Below are 17,300 nucleotides of genomic sequence, written 5' to 3'. Positions count from 1 at the left end.
CTTCCTCCCCCCCCCCCCCTCTCTCTTTCTCTCTCTCTCTTTTTTCCAGCGTCCCCTTTTGCGCGTGCACTATGCACTCACTCGCCCGCCGGACTGCTTTCATAACGGAGCGGAATGGCGCTCTCTTACTTCTGACTTGTTTTTTGTTTTTTTTTCTAAAGAGGAGATGCGCAGACCGCAAGGCGGCTGCTGATGCGACCACCAGCTCGCCTCCTCTTTGTCTCGCTTCAACATCCGCATCGAGGAGCACCTTTGGGTGCAGGAAGGAGGAGGCGCAGGCGGAGGAGGAGGAGGAGGAGGACGAAGGAAGGCAGCGAGAAGGGGGGCTAACCGAGGATGGAGTTCAAGCATCTGGTGGAGGCGGCCGAGAAGTGGTGCTCGGGGAACCCGTTCGAGCTCATCTTCGCCGAGGAGGATGACGAGAGGCGGCTGGACTTCTACGCGGAGCCCGGCGTCTCCTTCTACGTGCTGTGCCCCGGCGGAACCGACACTTTCGTGAGTGGGCCTCTCCCCTCTCTCTCTCTCTCTCTCTCTATATATATACACTGCACATGCATGTGTGTGCGTGTTGTAGCATAGGCGGGGTCCCCGTGGACTCGGAGGAAGGAATGGATGATGTCATGCGCCCAAACACAACCCCCCCCCCCCCCCCCACCCTTCCTATCAAATGACGTCCCCCCTTGGTTGGATTATGATGCATTACTTGTCACATTCTGCTTGCTCGCTGCAGTGTCATATTATGCAATCATGCACCAACGCAGATTTGCACCATCATCCTCAAGGTTGATGCTGGGCAGAAAAGGCCACACTGCACAAAAAGAGTGGCGGCTGTTGGAGTTTATGATATAAATCAGCCATATACGTGTTTTATTCAAGGAGGCAGGAAAACAGAATAATGAGGCCTCGCCTACTCCATGCAGCCAAGCCTTGTTGATAAAAACAATTCCTGGAAAAGATGGCCTCCTTTGGACTGAGGATTATTTATGATGTTCTTTCCAAAGTTATTGTCAAAAATTCTTTGGAATATGTACTATGCAGCCCTACTAGTCTAAATATGACATTCGGATTAATATTGCCTTTGTGGAATATGAATTAAGCAGCAACAGCCACCCGTTTTTATCCATCTCGGGGCGGCCATTTTGTCACTTGCTGTCAACGTAAATATATATATATATATATATATATATATATATATATATATATATATATATTTAAGAACTTTTTATTGAACAATTAGAACAACAAAAAAAGGCATTCAAATGACATCGCAGTTGCTCAAGGCTCAGGTAATGACCAATCAGTGATGTTCACAAGGTGAGCCGTGATTGGTCGTTACTAAAGCCTTGAGCAACTGTGATGTCATTTTCAGTTGACAGTAGGTGACAAAATAGCCGCCCGCGAGATGGATACAAACGTGTGGATTTTGCTGCTTAACTCATTCACTGCCATTGACGGCTATAGACGTCAAAAATTAATTTTAACTATTTATATTAGTTTAATTTTTTTCCCACTTTTGTTAACAAGAGTATGAAAGCCTAAAAAATATATTGTACATTTAGAACAGATATACAATTTGTGATTAATCGTGAGTTAACTCGTGAAGTCATGCGATTATTTATGAAAAAAATTAATTGCCTGACGCCCCTAATTTTTAATAATCTTTTCTTTCTTTTTTCTTTTTTTAAGTCATTTTATTTTTAGTTTTTAATAATATTTTCTTTAAAAAATATATATATATAAAAATAAAAATAAAGATTATTAAAAATTAGGGGCGTCAGGCGATTATTTTTTTTAACCATAATTAATCGCACGACTTCACTAGTTAACTCACGATTAATCACAAATTGTATATCTGTTCTAAATGTACAATAAAAAAATTCTAGGTTTTTATACTCTTGTTAACAAAAATGGGAAAATATGAAAATTAAACTGACTAATAATCTATAGCCGTCAATGGCAGTGAACGAGTTAATGAACGTTCCCTTTAAAAGATTTTGCAGACTGACTTAATTTGTCTCCCTCCGTTTTACATCTCGAACCCATCATCTCTAACTCCTGTGGCTTGCCATGTGTGTGCCGGGTGTGACGAAAGCATCAGACGGGAGGGCGAGTCTCTTGTCCAACTTTGAACAAGAAAAAAAAAAAAATACCATCGATTTTTTTTCATGTCTTTTTCAAGGCAACATAGTGAGCTGTGGGGCTCTAGCGCCCTCTATTGGCCAGACACGACTGGTGGAAAAACAACTCAATTGTTGACAGAAGCATCATCGTGGTCGTCATCAGCGGTGCTGCAGCCCCCACCCTCGCTCTCAACCCTCCCACTCTCCCCAGCTTTAACGACAGGGGCCAGATGGAGATGACCCACGAGGCCCTCCTCGCTCGATCATGACACAGCAGTCGCCGTTATTTAGCCGGGCCTCTAATATGTAGACAAAAAAAGCCTCGCGTGGCGGCACGTTGTTGCGATGATGATATGAAAGACATCCAATTTAACGGCTCAATCGTTAGCTTCCCTCGCGCACGTCATTTGTCCCCTTTTATAGAGCTAAACAAAATGCGCCGTTTGCATACAGGACACAACATTAGGTACGCCCAAATCACTTCCAACACAAGAGCCGTAGCCAAAATGTCGACTTTTTCATCGAGGATTGTTGTTTCTAATATTTTGTCCCTCTAATAGAGAGCCATAGAAACAGCTGTAGGAAATGCACTATTCTTTTCCAAACCAATGTGACTCACATGTGCAGGATTACCTAATATGGTAGGCAGGAAGTTGACTTCCAGTATATACGAAGATTTTGCTATCTGCCTCCATCCATCCGTCCATCCATCTCTCACTTTGTCGTCTTTATCTCCTGCCCTAGTTCGCAGTGTAACGCCGTATTCTAATACAACGCGGGCCAATTGCTGCGAGCCTACGCACGCACACTCACGCGCACACACATCAGCTACAATAACTGTCTCTCTGCGGGACTCTTAAAGCACCGAGCGCTCTCACTCACTCTAAAACCACGCACTGAAAACACTCAGGCCGTACTACACTTATGAAAAAAAATGAGGTGTAGCCATGTTTATTATTCTAAATTATGCAGCGTATTTGACACTTTTTCTGAGATTTTAATCGTGTTTAGACTTGCATGGCGGGCCACATTAAATGATCTCGAGGGGCCGTTTTATGGCCCACGTGCCACAGGTTGTACACTAGTTTTTGCACGCAAGTGATACGTTCTCCCGACCTAAACAAACAAACAAACAAACAAAAAATACAAGCATAAAATGTATAGAAAATACTGTACATATTGTGGTGATGTGCCTTTAAGAGGTAGTGCCAGTGACATCATCGAGTTGACGTGTGAGAGTCGGGGCGTGAGCTGTGGCCGACAGCAGCCCCTGCTTAAGTGCTTTAATGTTCCAATAATGATTATCATTGGTAATCTATTTCTCATAACATAGTGACAGGCAGGCCTATTAACTCATTCACTGCCATTGACGGCTATGAACGTCAAAAATTCATTTGAACAATTTCTATGAGTTTAATTTTTTCCCCCACTTTTGTTAACAAGAGTATGAAAATGTACATTTAGAACAGATATCAATTTGTGATTAATTGTGAGTTAACTAGTGAAGCCATGCGATAAATTACAATAAAAAAATTGAATTGCCTGAAGAGATGATTATTTTAAAAAATTAGGGGCGACAGGCTATTACAATTTTTACTCGTCATTAATCGCATGACTTCAATAGTTAACTCACGATTAATCACAAATGTTATATCTGTTCTAAATGTACAATAAAAAAAATCTAGGTTTTCATAATTTTTTAGCGAATAAAAATAGTTACAATTATTTTTTTGACGTCTATAACCGTCAATGGCAGTGAATGAGGTAAATGTGCTTCTACTAGATGGCAGCAGCAGGTTCAATTAACCTACGTATCCCACTTGATAATACCTTTTTCCTTCCAAGTAATCATCCCCAGATTTCGCAAATATAATGAAATAATAATGATAGGTTTTGTGCTATTTTTAATTTTTCAATATGCGTGCACTAGAGGACGCTGCAGCACAATATTCCCTCCCATTCAAATAGGTCACACGCAGGTCACATGATCCGGCGCCTGACCTTGTAGATGTTTCACTTCTCGCTCATTAGTGAGTCAAATGGAGGCTTTGGGTGCCTTGCTCAAGCACGCTTTGCACAAGGGCTCAAGTCACCAGGGCATGAACATTTCCGGCCATCTCTTCGCACGACTCCCTCGTGAGGGTGTGCCCGCTTAGAGGTGGAGATGAAAACCAAACACCCGAGGTGACCTTTTACATAATAAACAACATATTCAAATCAGCTTTTTTTTTTGTTGTTTTATTTAAACACCACCTCGCAGCTATTTCGTTTTTTGTTTTTTTTTACACAGACCTAATAGAAAATACATGAACCTGGCTGGCCACATTATTAGGTACACCCGAGTTGGAAGAAAACAATGTTTGTCAATTGTTATGGTGCATCGTGAACAAAGAAACACTGTTTGTAGTTAATAAATAATAATTTTGGGACCGATTGTTTTCGACGAGTGCTGGAATTATGTAACTGTTCGACCTTTGGAGCCCAGTTAAACAACACTAAAAAGCAAGTAGCGCTTATGGCGTGCTCCCAAATAAGTGCAAAGATGATCTTTTTTGATTTCCTGTTATGAGGAAGTGGACTTGATGGCTTATTACCGTCAGAATGCTTCAGACCAAGAACACCCCCCCCCCCAATTCACGCTGATTTATCGCCTTTTCGGTGGCCTCGACATGCCTGATGTGCATCCTTGTGTATTTTTTGTGTGTGTGTGGAATTTGCCAAAATAGACCCCACTTGACCATTTTCTCTTTTTTTCCCTCCCACCAGTTGGATGCGAATTCTCTTATTTGTGCTCAATCCGCAGCATGTCGCTCACCCCTTTATCTGGTCTGATTACTCTGATCTGCTTTCCTTCGGCTGCACTGACCCCGACCCAGCAAAAAATAAATAAAAAAATAAAAAGCGTAGGCCGCAAACTGGAGCCGGATAGCGGACTTCTCGTCCTGAATAGATTATTATTTTTTTTTTTTTTTAATGAAAACACATTGTTATGTGTTTGTACAGCACGTGTGGAGCGAGAGCGAGGACTGCCTACCATTCTTACAGCTGGCTCAGGATTACATCTCGTCCTGCGGCAAGAAGACCCTGCTGGAGGTGCTGCAGAAGGTCTTCACGTCCTTCAGGCCTGTAAGATAAAACAGTGTTGGTTTTGAACACGCTTTCGCACACACACACACACACACACACACACACACACACACACACACACAGTGAGTGACCTCACGATGCTGCGTTGGCGTCTCTCTCGAAACTGGAATTGATAAACAATGTTGAATTATTCATACAGTGGCGACGTGAGTTATATGAGGTGAAAGTGTGAAAATGCTTAATAAATGAGTTTGCGTTTCATATTCTGAAATTATTCATATACCATTTTACCCTTTTTATAGCCACATTCAAAAAAAAAAAAAAGTTATACAAACATGTTGACAAATCTGTTAACTTGACAGTTTAGCTCACGATAGCTTGTCAAACATGAACTATGCTTCATGTAATAGTAAAAGCAATAAACCAGTGACCCCCCCCCCCCTCCCCAAGTCACCGTATCATGAAAATAAATGTCTTATGAGTAAAACGTCCAAGTATATAAAATGAGGTTTCAATGTAAAAAAAAAAATCAGGCCATTGTCTCCGCTCTGCTACTTAGCCGTTAGCTTGCTCGCGAGCTAACAGGCTTCTGGGGTTCCTGTCGGCGGGCTCGTTCGTGACGCCACATCCTCACTCGGCAATTTAATTTGAATACTGACCCTGAGCCGTTCTGTATATTGTGGCATCCAGGGAAGATGCTGTAAGCATGGCTAGCTAGCTAACTCCAGCTAGCGAGTGGTGACTGTGAGCAATCAAGATTCCACTAGGTCAGGGGTCAGCAACCTTTCCTGTCAAAAGGCCCTTTTATGCTAAATTTTAAAAATAAATTGTATGGAGCCGCAAAACATTTGAAGATTGTGATGAAGGAAGCAGTGTGTTAGTGTTACTCTAATAGGGCCCCACGGGCTAATTAGAGCTGTAACAGAACAAAAAACTGTGCAGCGTCCAAAACATAGAAAATCATTTTGTTCTTTTATCTTCCGTTTTTTTTTATTATTATAACTTTTGTATAAATGTTATGGTAATTTCAAGGATTTCTTCTTTTGTTTTTGGACATTTTATAGTTACTTTTTTTGAATGTTTTCTTTTCTGCCTTTTCAAAATCAATTTTCTGACTTTTTGGACGATTCCAAAGACATTTCATGGTAATTTTATGCCTTAGGACATTTTATGGTTATTTTTGAACATTTTCTTTTCTGCTTTTTTTTTTTTTAACTATTTAATCCTCTGACATTTTTGGCAATTTCATTGACATTTTATGGTCATTTTCTGCATTTGCTCTTCCCTTTTGGACATTTATGGGTCATTTTTAAAATGTCTTCATCTACTTTTTCTGACAACTTAAAAATTTGGACTGACATTTTTTGAATATTTATTCTTTTTTTTTTTATATCTAAATCAGTTCATTTAACGAATATTTTATCACACAAAAAAAAAAATCATCTCTACTATTTTTATTTTTTATGTTGCAGACCCCTGGCCTAGTTTGTCATTTATCGCGGAATCAACTCGATTTGCCACATTTAACTGTTGAGTCTCGCTTGAAACTTCTGACTTGCACATACTGTATGTGACTGACTCCCACCGCTTTGCTCACCTAATTAAAAAGTACTGAATGTTGAGCCTATTGACACGAGCACAATCTGTACACTTCCAAGCATGTTCTCAAAACTCAACATTGTCCTCCGTCTCCTCCCGCCAGCTGCTGGGGCTCCCTGACATAGAAGACGAGACGTTTGAGCACTACCACGCCGACGTGGAGGGCGAGCCGGGGCCCGACCACCAGCAGATGGGGGTCAGCCAGCAGTGACGAGGGAGGAAGCCGGCCTGGGATCCTGGGGGCCTCACTACTGACACACCTACACACACACACACACACACACACACACACAGGGCCAACTTACTAAAAAAAAATGCACCATCATGTTCTTGAATGTTGCTTTGCTTTGAAAAAGGCGTGCGCTCCGTTGCACTTGGTTGAACCCCGTCCCCTCCAGTTCCCTGCACACAAACATAACAGGGCTTATGTGACCCGCGCCGACGCGAAAACCATCATAATCGCTCACCGTTTTCGGTTAACCTTCCACGGCACCACTTTGAGGCGAAATGTGACCGCTAACCCACTTTCAAACGCTCGCCCTGGCGACAACATGCAAACGGCAGAGAGGAGGACGGATGAGTGGAAAACACACAAAAATGAGGCGAGATTTTTCCATTTGCGCTTTTTTAGGTGAACCTCAAGTGTTTTGACTGCGATTCCAAATAGCATATTACGCATTTCCTTAACACGAGGGGCATGGAGAATTTCTCGGGTTACATCATCATAGGAGGACTGCACCCCCCCCCTTTTTTTTTTTGCTATCTTGTGACTGTCACAACAAAAGGCCCTGTGCTGCAGTCCACGCTCTTCCTGGTTTTAGTGTCACATGACACCCTCGTTTATCTTTATCTTAAATGTGGTCTTCCTAGTTGTTGCCTTGCCTCTCCCTGCACACGCTGTTCACATACCTTTAAATTTTAGCCTACTTTAACAAAATGGCAGAAGGGTAGTACACTATGTACATTTTTTGCTCCTGGAAAAGGTACAAAGTTATCCCGGAGTCCGATAACATTATTGCACAGAGGCACAGAAATGGACTCCAGTTGTACTCCACATATTTTCCGACAGTTGAAATCGGATTTGTGTTGCTATTTGCCGCTTGGCGCAAACCCCGCCACTCGCCACCGCCTTTGCCACGCAGATGGTTTATCTTTAGCCTGTGTTTGTGTCATCCTAGGCCTCTTCCCGATGTTCCTCATGCAATGTATCTTTATTGCGTTTGTCCCCCTGAGACGTGCGTGCGTGCGTGTGTGCGTGCAATTGTTCCAATAAAGCGTGTGAACCCAATTTCGTTGTCGTGCAGTGGTTATTTGTCGGGGGTCAATTTTCATTCGTTTCATCGGGCCTGCGGCAAATGTCGCAAAATGAATAATTTTCAAGATTCTTAAAAAACAAACAAAAAAAAACGTCAAGCTTGATGGAAACTTCCACTGACCATAAAGAATTGGCAAAAAATAAAATTTCAGGGGGTCGATTTTCTTCCCTTTTGTCGTGCTGTTTTTTTTTTTATTGTTGCAAAATGACAACAAAATACATTTTTAAAAATGACAATAAAACAAATCTGGGAGACAAGTTTTTACCATTTCATGTCACAAAATGTATTTATTTATTTTAAGTTGCAACTGAAAAAATTTGGTCCTTGAGTACCCTTTGCACACACAGACGTTGACCCGAGTTTGCCGTTGACCCATGAATAGCAAAATAAATAAATAAATAAAATCAGGGGGGTCTTCTCTTACTGTTTCTTTATTTAAGTTGCTAAAAATGGTTTGTGCTGATTTCCCAGAAAATGCCAAAAATAATACATATTTTTGTTGGGTCCATTTTTCATTTTGTCCACACTCGGGCAGTGTGGTGGCCTAGTGGTTAGCATGCCTGCCTCATAATCTAGGTTCTTAGTTCAAATCTTGACTCAAGCCTTTGAGTGGAGTTTTCATGTCCTCACCGGCTTCCTCCCACATCCTAAAAACATGCACGTAGGTTCATTTAAGGCTCTCAAGGACGAAAATGAGTGTGAATGTGTGTGTGCTCTATTCGGTTTAAGTCTGGGGAATAACTTGGATGCAAGCTGCGGTGATGTAGTTACTGCAAGTGAAGATAATGAGAGTGTGAAAGGTACTGTTGTGTCTATCCCTGCGATTGACTATGGCAACATGTCTTGAGCCAACAACAGGCCGCAGGGCTCAGGTGCTGACGTCACGACCTATCCGACGCAGTCGCCCAAATGCCGGGTCGGAAACGAGAACAAATAATACAGCCTTCAAAATTAAAAAAGAAAATCACTTGTGGTTCAGCAACCGAGTACACAAATATACATGTAGAATTGAAGCATATTGATTGTAGAATTAATCTTAATATCGTATAAAAGGGATCAATTTTAAATTGTACCATTATTTGAGATCGAGGAGTCGCACGTGAATTTTTACTTTGAAGGCAACAAAGTCTCCTCTTGACGTCCGCTTCCGGCGGGAGGAGGAGAGCAATCCCTGCTTTTATTTTTCTCTCCAGACGGTCCACAGTCGAGAACAAAAACAAACTTGAACTACGTGGGATGCGTGTCAACTCTTGATTATAAGCTCGTATGTCCGAGGAGGATCAACGGATGGCGTCCAGTTGAAGAGATTCTACGTTTTTTCAACCTTTGTTCTGTTTTCGGGGCTAAACGAGCGAAGTGGGAGGGCTCTGCCGAGCTAAAGAAAAAAACAACAACAACAAAACAATAACAAACAAAAAACGCCCGTTTGGAAAATTAAAGTTGCGTGTCAACCAATGCGCACTTTTACGCACCAGGCTGGAACTTTAAGATGTCTCGACGCGACAATGTCGCTTTGACTTGCGTTTCCTTTGTCGCTCTCACATCGTCAGGACGGTAAGCATGTGTTAAGCCCCACTCAAGAGCTTGACGAGCTTCGCCCCGATCACAAAACAACAGAAACGAAACAGCATGGGGGGCAAACAAAGCAGTCCCGTGTACGACGGTAGAACCCGGGCATATTCCAGCTCGGATCTGCCGTCCGGGAACTCCGGCGGAGGGGAAAGGTTTGCGGGATTCAGGTACACCAACGGACCCGAGGGGCCCCGGATCAGGTACACGGGTGGGGGCCCCACCAGCTCAGGCCTCAGCATACCGGCCGGGGGCAGATCGGGCTCGCACGCCCTCAGTCAAAATCTGGACGGCACAGATGGCGACGACGACGACGGACAGATGACCCCCGAAGGCCATAGGCTGCTAATAGGGTCCCTGCCGGCTCATCTGTCCCCCCGTCTGCTGACAGGTAAGATCAAGATCGGGTTGCTCGAGATCAAAGTTTGCGCTTGTGCATTATAAGCAGTTAAAGGTTGCTTCTTCTTTTTTTTTTGCAGTGAAATATTAGTCAAAACATGTTTCACAATTCACAAATGGGTTCTCTTGAGTCCCAAAAACTCAAAAATGTCCATAATTATGAATGCATGCTCAATAGGGTTCAAGTCTGGGGATCTATTCGGACGCAAAAGATGTGCTGATGCATACGACTGCAAAATTGTCTTCACAAATCACTTTTTTTCTTTTTTTAAATGTGACTTTCTAGAACAACAGATTTGTTATTTTAAATATTGAACGCCCTCATGGGGCAGTACAGTACACGGCCCACGTGCCGCATGTTGCCCACCTGCTCTGGGCCTATCCATTGTTCTCTTCCGCAGAACATATTACTTCACCTCTTAACTTTACCATGCGTGTCCTATCGAAATTAATATAAGCTTAGTGTACTATATATATATATATATATATATATATATATATATATATATATATATATATATATGCGCATATTTTTTATTTACCTGTATTTTTCCACTGGGGCATATGGCACTTAGAGCATAACAGCCGTCGCTGTTTGATTGCAGCCACAGGTGGCTGTTTTGTTTAAGAGTCTCCCTCCCTCCCTGCTCCCCCCTCCCCCCTCTTTAACCGTCTTGCAAAACCGGCCTGTCTTTCACGGCGACCGCGAGAGGGAAGAGTGCATAATGTAGGTCAGCAGATAAGAGCGGCCTGCTGGTTACACATTTGCACGCACACACACACACGCACACACTTCCTGGTGGGGCGTGTCCTAAAGTAGACAAAACAGAACTTACACAAAACAGTCAACTGTCTCACCCCCCCCCCCCCTCCTTATCATAAAATTGAAACAAAGCTTTCCATGCCATTTCCTTATTGTGACTCCTGATATGACTCCTCGTGGTGATGATTTCCCGCACGAGGAAGGGCAATCATTAATGACCAGCCGATCTTCTGTGGTGCTGTTCCTCTTCTTTTTTTTTTTTTTTCTGATGTTTGCTGGCGGACACATGGCGCACATATGATGCATTGGAGGCCATTTCCCGATTTGGATTTCATCATCATACTCCAGCCAGTGGACGCTTGCCCGGTTAATCTGGCCGAGAAGCTGCTCCAAATCCACGTATACGGGCTTCAAATTATGACTCGATTAAACACTAAACCAGCCGGTCACATGGCGTGCGTTTCCAGAAGAATGTGTCGCGAGGTACATTATGACCTTGCACAATTGAAATGAAAAGAATGGCTGCAGATAATCGAGCCAGAAAGTCCGTGGCATGCTCGGCGTCCTAAAATGGTGTTTCCGGAAAGGATGCGTCGTGTGTTGTGTATCTGTCAATTTGAGACCACATCTGGGTCCTCTTCATTTTCCTCTCTTTGTGTTCTATGTCCTCCACAGGTTTCCACTGTCCTGTGTGCTCCAAGTTCATGGCGTCGGATGACATAGAGAAACATCTGCTCATGTGTTTCAGCAAATCGCGCCTCACCTATAACAGTAAGAACGACACCTTTCACCTTCAGACCTACTCGCAATCGATGACAGTTCAAAATATAGACGTATTTAAACAGGTTAACTTCTTTAAAAAAAATGTTTTTTTTAAAGTACTCCTTAGCAGCTGTTCTGTCACTTTGTGGAAATGGGAACAAAGACCCGTTCACACACTTCTCCAAATAAGAGGAAAGATGTGTAAAATGTTACCCAACAAAAAAAGCATGCTAGCTTAATGCTAGCAAACAATTTGAAATGCCAGTGACTGGCTAATGGCACATTAGCATAAACATTACGAGAAATTAGCATGGATCGTGTTACCGTAACAATAAACCTTCGAACAGTTGCTACTTTACTCCACACGGGGCAGCAACGCAGACAAGCAGCGCATTACAATACTCACAACAAGCATGTCTTCTCTCCTCTGTGAGAACTTTTTTTTTTTCTTATGCTGTATCCCTTCATCGATTAACCGACATTGACAACCATCGCCTAAGCATTGACTACGACAAAAAATCTGAAGTCATTTATCTCGTAATGGAGGAAGCAATAAAACGTGCCTTAATTCTAAATACCGCGCCTATATTCGATGCTCGTGTGTCTGAGGGTGTCCACACGAGGCAATGCACACACGTCATACAGTAACTGTAATGTGATCGCTGCTTGCTCGTTATTTACTCATTTACTGCCATTGACGACTATAAACGTCAAAAATTCATTTGAACTATTTCTATTAGTTTAACTTTTGTTTTCCACTTTTGTTAACAAGAGTATGAAAACCTAGACATTAAAAAAATATATATTTTCTTTTTTTTAATATATAAATTTATTAAAAATTAGGGGCGTCAGGCGATTAAAATTTGTAATTGTAATTAATCGCATGACTTCAATAGTTAACTCACGATTAATCACAAATTTTATATATGTTCTAAATGTACAATAATTTTCATCTAGGTTTTCATACTCTTGTTAAAAAAAGTGGAAAAAAAAGTAAAACTAATAGAAATAGTTCAAATGAATTTTTGCTGTCTATAGCCGTCAAGGGCAGTGAATGAGTTAAGCAGCAAAATTAAAAACATTTGTATCTCAAATCATCTTTCCCCATTGAAATGAAGGGAAATTGCATTAATATGTCCCAACATACACCCAAAACAAAAAAAAATTAAAATAAGGAAAATAGCACTGTAGAATATTGTATTTTATAAAAACTTAGTCACCACGACATAATTAATTTTTGCTTAATTAAATTATCATTGTGCTGCTGATTCTGGTGTGTGTGCTTTGGCCACCTGAGGGCAGTGTAATACATACAGATCTACATTGAACTGCTCAGAACTCCTCGGTAAACTGCAATGATTAAGTCAAAGCAAAAAAAAATTGTATGAACCACAGCTTGTATTGTCAAAAACTGCAATTACAACAACTACAATTAGAAATCAGAGTTGAGAGAGAAAAAAAATAATCCACAAGCAGTTCAGTCCACACGCACATAATCATGCAATTAATGCGATTGCTCCACCATCGGTTATTCATGACCATCACCGTGCACAGTAGAAATAAACGCGGCATCCCATTCATCCCTCTCCTAATCCACGCTGATATTATTATCTCAATGCAAGGTTCGATATTCTATACATCCAGTACATGACAGTGCTACCAGTAAGCCGAGTATTGATACGTGGGCCTGTCGACGCGTGAAATACAGCCAAGTACATCACATGCTTCAAATAATGTTTTTTTTTTTCTCCTATAAGTTGAAATTGTATCACAGGTTGCAAAAAAAATGCAGGGTCCAGTAAGTCATCTGATATTTGATACCATGTTTGTTTTGTGTATTTATTTATTTTTCCCGTGTCAGAGGACATCCTGTCCAGAGATTCTGGGGAATGTGCCATCTGCTTAGAGGAGCTGGAGCAAGGCGACACCATTGCCAGACTCCCCTGCCTCTGTATCTACCATAAAGGGTAATTTATACAGTATACAGAGTTGCCACGACTCGAAGCTTAGGCTTCCTTAGCAGGATTCTTTATATATATATATATATATATACACAGGTTAAAAAAAAAATCAAAAAAATCTTTATTGATACTTATGTCGTAAACACAGAATTCAGTCACTCATTTCAGAACGACCCTTCACCACTATTTAACTTTTGGACCAACTTGTCTTCCAATAGCTGTAAGCGATGGCACATATTAAGAACACTTTTATTGTCGTTGGCAAGCAAAGCTTGAGAAAACATTCACACATTCCAAAACGCTTAATCCTTACATACTGTTTGGGTCGAATTTGGCTTGTTTTGACATTTGACAAGAATAGAAATACCCTAAATGTCATTTTACTCTCCTTTTTCTCTGAAACGTTGGTTAAATATGAAGCATGGAAATTGAACAAAAATTGTTTTAATGCTAACTTCCATGTAATTGTCTTCTTTTGTGTGTGTGTGTGTGTTTCCAGGTGTATAGACGAATGGTTCGAAGTGAATCGCTCGTGTCCGGAGCATCCCTCCAACTAGCAAAGAGTACAGTGAATCAATCGACTGTACCCAACCTTATTCTTAACACTGTACGCTGCGGTGTTGTAATTTTGTTTAAGTGCTCATCAGGGATTGTAAACATGATTTTGTAGCGGATTACTCGTGCGGCCTCGCGGGAGAGAGACGTCGATGGATTTGACTTCCATTTTATTTTCGTTCGGGGTGTCGTGGAATGTGCGGCGGAAAACTACTGGCGGGAGACTATTTGTGTCTCCAAAAGTGAATGTTCATCGGGCTTTTTTGCTGGCTCGAGCCTTTCCCGAAAAACTGGGATCCGGTGGAAGGAACTGTGTTGGGATGGGGGAGTAATGTGACATTTCGATAAGAGATTTTTCTGGTTGTTGTCGTTGCCTGTTCTGTACTGGCTGAACCATGTGATGAAAAAAAAAAAACAGCCATACAGAATACAAGATGCCTATTATATCAGCTTTAAGGGATGGTTAGCGTTGATGGCAGTAGTTTTTTTTCCCGATATTAAAACAAATGTGTCATAGACCAAATAGTCTTAACATGCTCGGCTATTCTGAACCACATCCATGCAAATGTGCAGCATGTAGAAAGTGGAATTGACGATAGGCTCGGACATATCTTTATGTTGATTCGTACGCTCTTTGAAAAGGAGCGTCATAATATGCTGCTATGTCATAGACTGGAAAGTTTCCTATAACCTTTGGATCTTTGTTCAGTGTCATTTCTATTTGTACTGTAATGAATTGCACAAGAAAATAAATGTTTTGTCATTGTGTCTCTTTACGGCATACGACGTGATCTTCAAGCATTAAAACCAGAGTATGTACCATGAAAAACAAAAAGTTAAAACAAAAGACATAACCAAAGTATATGGACCTCAGAAGATCTATCTGCAGTGACATACATTTTGCACCTGTTGCTATACCTCCCCAAACCAATCCTGCTTTGTCACTATTTGACAGTCGGGATAAATACCAATGTTAGACTCTCATTTTATTTTAACTATATTTTTTAAACATTGTGTGCAATTATTACATTGCCACTCTGTTAACATTAACACATAGTCTTTCTCTTTCAGTTAAAAATAAACCATTATCCGGTTATATAGTAGATGATCATGTCACTAACTTTTCTCTAGAAGTTTAACTAGGATGAGGAATAATGTGTTGCATTATCCTGCTTAAATTCACACAACTACTTTCAAGCAATATTCCTTAAAAAAAAGGAAAAATAAGCACTGTGAGTAACTTATAGTTCTCCCTCTTTTCTGAGGTTTTAAAAAAACATTACATTTTGCTATTTTAAAACAGTTTTACAAAAATATTCGTCTTTATGCTTTTAATGAAAAAATTCTTTTTTTTCTCTGACCAGACAGCGCCGAATCAAAACAACTGACGTCACAGCAATGTAATTCTGTCGCGTGCTGATGACGTCGGATAACGCTCGGCAACGTTCTCGGCAAAAAGCCACGGTTTGGAATTGCTGTAAACACGCTTAATTTAGCATCTTTTACCAATTAATTAAGACTGATCGCACTTTTTTTTTAACGAGTATACTAAGGTAAGTGTCTCACTTGTCATGTATTATCAACGGTTGTTTGATTAGGTATGGATGTTTAAAGCTAACACGACAGCTCATTAGCCATCAAGCTAGCAGCTCCGACACAATATCTTCGCTTTTCTTCGAATCATTTCATATAGTTTGTAAAATATGACAAAAGAATATATTGGATCCATCCGACACTGCTCTCGATTTCAGGAGTGTGGCGTGGACGACGACGTTTGAAAATGTCGTACATGCTACCGCATCTTCACAATGGCTGGCAGGTCGACCAAGCCATCCTATCTGAGGAGGACCGAGTGCTCGTCATCCGCTTCGGACACGACTGGGACCCGACGTGTATGAAAATGGACGAGGTTCTTTACAGCATCGCCGAAAAGGTTAGCAAAAAACTTGATTTTGCGTTGTCAAAAAAAAAAAACATGCTCAATAGCACCCACTCGCACAAATGTAGATTTAAACTGTGGAGAAAAAAAGTAAAATAATTGTTTGTGAATTGTTTTTCATATCTGTACAAACGCCTCCTGTAACAATGTATCCATTTCTCGCTGCTCTGACAGGTGAAAAACTTTGCCGTCATCTACCTGGTGGACATCACAGAAGTGCCCGACTTCAACAAGATGTACGAGTTGTACGACCCCTGCACTGTCATGTTCTTTTTCAGGTACAATGCTTCAGAAATCCGTCATGTTGTTTGTTTTCGATTCAAGCCTGTCTCACAGTCAAATAATGTCCTCCGTCCCCACAAGGAACAAGCACATCATGATTGATTTGGGCACCGGCAACAACAACAAAATCAACTGGACAATGGAAGACAAGCAGGAGATGATAGACATTGTGGAGACGGTGTACAGAGGAGCAAGAAAAGGACGAGGTCTGGTGGTGTCCCCCAAGGATTATTCCACGAAATACAGATATTGATTTTATTCTGTTGAATTTTGTAGTCGTTTTTTTTTTGTGACTCGCTTGGTTGACATTTTTAAACGTTTAGTTCAATGAAGTTTTTCCTCATTTATTTCAACTTTTAAGTACTTTTTTTTATGGTGCTCAACAATAATCAAGGCCTCATTTTTTCATAATAAAGTCCGATATGAATGGGAAATGTTGTTATTGTTGTGAGCAGACTTTTCATACTTATGTATGTTGTTGTATAAGCGTTCATGTTTTTATACACTCAAAAGTTAATCGTTTCACATTTAATTGATTACTTGCTTCCATCAAGGTTATGATAGTTAGAAAGTAACAAAAACTAACTGAAATGAAAACTAACTGAAACTACATCTTACGGTAACTAACTATAATTATCATGAAATTGTCCGTTTTCAACTTTGTCAATATCATACAAGAGCTTTTGGGGTCCATTTTAAATGTTTATTTCAGGATTACTGTATGTAAAAAAAAAAAAAGCATGTTCAAACAGTCCTTTGAGAATTGTAGCTTACTTTTAATACCTAATCTGTAGTGATGTTTGGTTTTTATCTCGACAGTACTGTAAATGAAAAAAATAAATTAAGAATTTTAGGGGGGAAAAAGCTCTAATAAAAAAATAAGTGAATCACAAAAAAAGTCGAAAACTAAGTAAAATGAAAATTCCAAAACCACTATAACACAGGGTT

General features: G+C 40.8%; 3 protein-coding genes across 3 annotated transcripts; all 3 read left to right on the top strand.

Moving 5' to 3' along the window:
- Positions 1-60: 60 nt before the first annotated feature.
- LOC147157389 (maturin) lies at positions 61-8,094 on the top strand. The gene is made up of 3 exons (XM_086062829.1): positions 61-495; positions 5,124-5,246; positions 6,910-8,094. Exons 1-3 carry the CDS (start codon positions 337-339, stop codon positions 7,015-7,017), a joined length of 390 nt encoding a protein of 129 aa, XP_085918955.1. The 5' UTR covers positions 61-336; the 3' UTR covers positions 7,018-8,094.
- A 1,166-nt stretch (positions 8,095-9,260) lies between these two features.
- On the top strand, positions 9,261-14,912 carry LOC147157388 (E3 ubiquitin-protein ligase ZNRF2-like). Its single transcript, XM_086063521.1, has 4 exons — positions 9,261-10,082; positions 11,529-11,624; positions 13,477-13,582; positions 14,076-14,912. Exons 1-4 carry the CDS (start codon positions 9,752-9,754, stop codon positions 14,131-14,133), a joined length of 591 nt encoding a protein of 196 aa, XP_085919647.1. The 5' UTR covers positions 9,261-9,751; the 3' UTR covers positions 14,134-14,912.
- A 623-nt stretch (positions 14,913-15,535) lies between these two features.
- LOC147157387 (thioredoxin-like protein 4A) lies at positions 15,536-16,786 on the top strand. The gene is made up of 4 exons (XM_086062981.1): positions 15,536-15,684; positions 15,883-16,064; positions 16,245-16,348; positions 16,434-16,786. The coding sequence occupies exons 2-4, from the start codon at positions 15,912-15,914 to the stop codon at positions 16,603-16,605; spliced, it is 429 nt and encodes a 142-aa protein (XP_085919107.1). The 5' UTR covers positions 15,536-15,684; positions 15,883-15,911; the 3' UTR covers positions 16,606-16,786.
- Positions 16,787-17,300: the final 514 nt, after the last annotated feature.

The sequence above is a fragment of the Leptonotus elevatus genome, chromosome 19, assembly GCF_054856555.1.
Source record: "Leptonotus elevatus isolate MCC_2025b chromosome 19, RoL_Lele_1.0, whole genome shotgun sequence".
Taxonomy (NCBI): domain Eukaryota; kingdom Metazoa; phylum Chordata; class Actinopteri; order Syngnathiformes; family Syngnathidae; genus Leptonotus; species Leptonotus elevatus.
This window is presented reverse-complemented; position numbering and strand designations above follow the sequence as displayed.